At 35.7% G+C, this 2,230-nt stretch overlaps 1 protein-coding gene across 2 annotated transcripts in view; it reads left to right on the forward strand.

Annotated features, from left to right (window-relative positions):
- EDEM3 (ER degradation enhancer, mannosidase alpha-like 3) overlaps positions 1-2,230 on the forward strand; it is a 96,997-nt gene that overhangs the window by 39,701 nt on the left and 55,066 nt on the right. For both annotated transcript variants that reach the window (XM_006872524.1, XM_006872525.1), the window contains exon 5: positions 102-214. In XM_006872524.1, the coding sequence (XP_006872586.1) occupies positions 102-214 (113 nt within the window). The remainder of the gene's footprint in view (positions 1-101; positions 215-2,230) is intronic.

Here is a 2,230-nt window from a genome sequence, read left to right on the forward strand (position 1 = left end):
TATGTGTTATATTTAAGTCTTAAAGTATGGTCATTTTTAGTTGTTTATTCTTACTTTGACTTGTTAGAAAAGAACTTTATTTTAATCATTTTTTTTTCTAGGTATTAAATAAAACTAAAGAATTTGAAGATGCAGTGAGAAAAGTTCTAAAAGATGTTAATTTAGATAATGATGTAGTTGTATCAGTGTTTGAAACAAACATCAGAGTTCTTGGGTAAGTATATAAGATAATAAAGCTGTAATTTTAATACCAAGCTTAGAGTATGCTATTTACTACTTGATAACAATAAAGCAAGAAGTTTCTTATGTTTTAAATGATAAATGTTTGGAAATGATGAAACATAGTAGCTGAGGGATGACCTAGTATTGTATCAGTAACAGATACCAGCAGGCTTTGGAAGTAGTGGTAGACTCCAAGCAAAGAGGATCCATTGTTAAGAAAGAATGATACTGTTGAATATTTGCCATGTTAGCTACATCACAGGTTCTTTATTAGCTCAAGTAGTTTGCTAAACTCAGCTAGTGGTTTTTCAGGGAAGTGGAATGAAACTCAGCTAATAAGATTCTGTCTCATCTAAACAGTTTGCAGTAATGTTGGGATCGCTAGAAATATGGAATTAAAGGATTTTTTAATTTAAGTTTCAGCAGTATTAATTTTTGTATTCAGAGATTACTTTTATGTTACCGTATACTGTTTCTATTGTCAGACCCAACTATTCTTTGATTTAAAATTTATATGTTAAACTTTTTAAAATAACCATATTTTTATAATATACTTAAGGAAAATATAATTCTATATGTGTTATTTATATCTGATCACTTGCTAACTTATATTTAATACAGAGCAGATTTTTTTTTCTTTTTAAACTGTTTCTTATGTTATAATTAAATATGTCACATTAAATTAAAATTCATTGAAATTAAGTCTCTAAAATCTGTTAAAATAAATTTTATTTCTAGAATATTATTCTAAGAAAATACATGATATTTAAGAATACCAAACATCTGACGTTTTTGGCTAAGATTCATCACCTCCATGAATAACTTCTATTAGAAGGATTAGCTCAAGGCTGGTCCTTATAAGGTGGAGGTTAACAATGTCTTAAATGTCCCACTTTTTCAAATTCACACCACTCCATTGTCTCTAATGTCAACTCTTTCTCTTCCCCTCAGTCTTCTCCCTTCCATCTTGGCAGTGGTGGTGTTTATGTGCTGTGGAGTCGGTTCTAACTCTTAGCGACCTTGCATAGGGTTTCTGAGGCTATAAATCTTTACAGAAGCAGAAAGCCTTATCTTTCTCCCGCAGAACCACTGGTAGTTTTGAACTGCTGACCATGAGGTTAGCACCCTGATTTGTAACCATTATGCTATCAGAGCTCCTTCCCTTCCATCTTGTTGTTGTTGTTGTTAATTGCCATCGAGTCAATTCCAACCCATGGCGATCCCGTTTCCAAGAAGCAGCTGGTGAGCTTGAACCACCAGCCTTGCAGTTCAAATGACTTTGTAGTCTGACACTTTAGCCCACAGCGCCAGGGTTCTATTATTCATTTCAGTGTCTCACAGAACTCATGAACCATCAAGGAAATGGTTTATGTGGTTGTGGAGGCTGGCAAGTCCCAAATCTATGGGTCAGGTGTTAGTCTAGTGGCCTTTCTTGACTCTCTTGATCTGACAAACCCAAATCCTCAGCTGTTGGCTTACAAGGCTGCCTCAGACAATAAATAGGTTGCTGGCTACAGGGCTAAGGAACCCCAAAATGGCATGTCAGAATGTAGACTGTTGCCTCACAGGGCAGCAGAAGCTAATGAACCAGGTCAGAGAATGGGCTGCTATCTTCAGTCCAAAGAATAGGAGGTCATATGAAGATGAGACAGATACAAGTTCTAGAAAGCAAGAGAGAGAATTTTGCCAGATCATTCCTATAGACCCAACACAGAACACACTACCAAGGAAATGGAACGATGGTGACTTGATTTATACCCTCTAATACGGCAGTAACTCAAGATACAGCCCACCCTAATCCTGTCTTATTAAATAATGGATAACTCACTCCAGAATAAGACCATACCCACAGGCACAGAGACTAGAATTTATAAGCTGTCACATTGGAAGAGATCCGTATTTGTGCCCATTCCAAAGAGATGACCCATCGGAATGCGAAAATCATCAGACAATGTGTTTGATATCCCATGCAAGTAAAGTTTTACTAAAGGTAATACAGAAACAGCTG

This window comes from Chrysochloris asiatica, unplaced genomic scaffold, assembly GCF_000296735.1.
Source record: "Chrysochloris asiatica unplaced genomic scaffold, ChrAsi1.0 scaffold00203, whole genome shotgun sequence".
NCBI classification, from domain to species: domain Eukaryota; kingdom Metazoa; phylum Chordata; class Mammalia; order Afrosoricida; family Chrysochloridae; genus Chrysochloris; species Chrysochloris asiatica.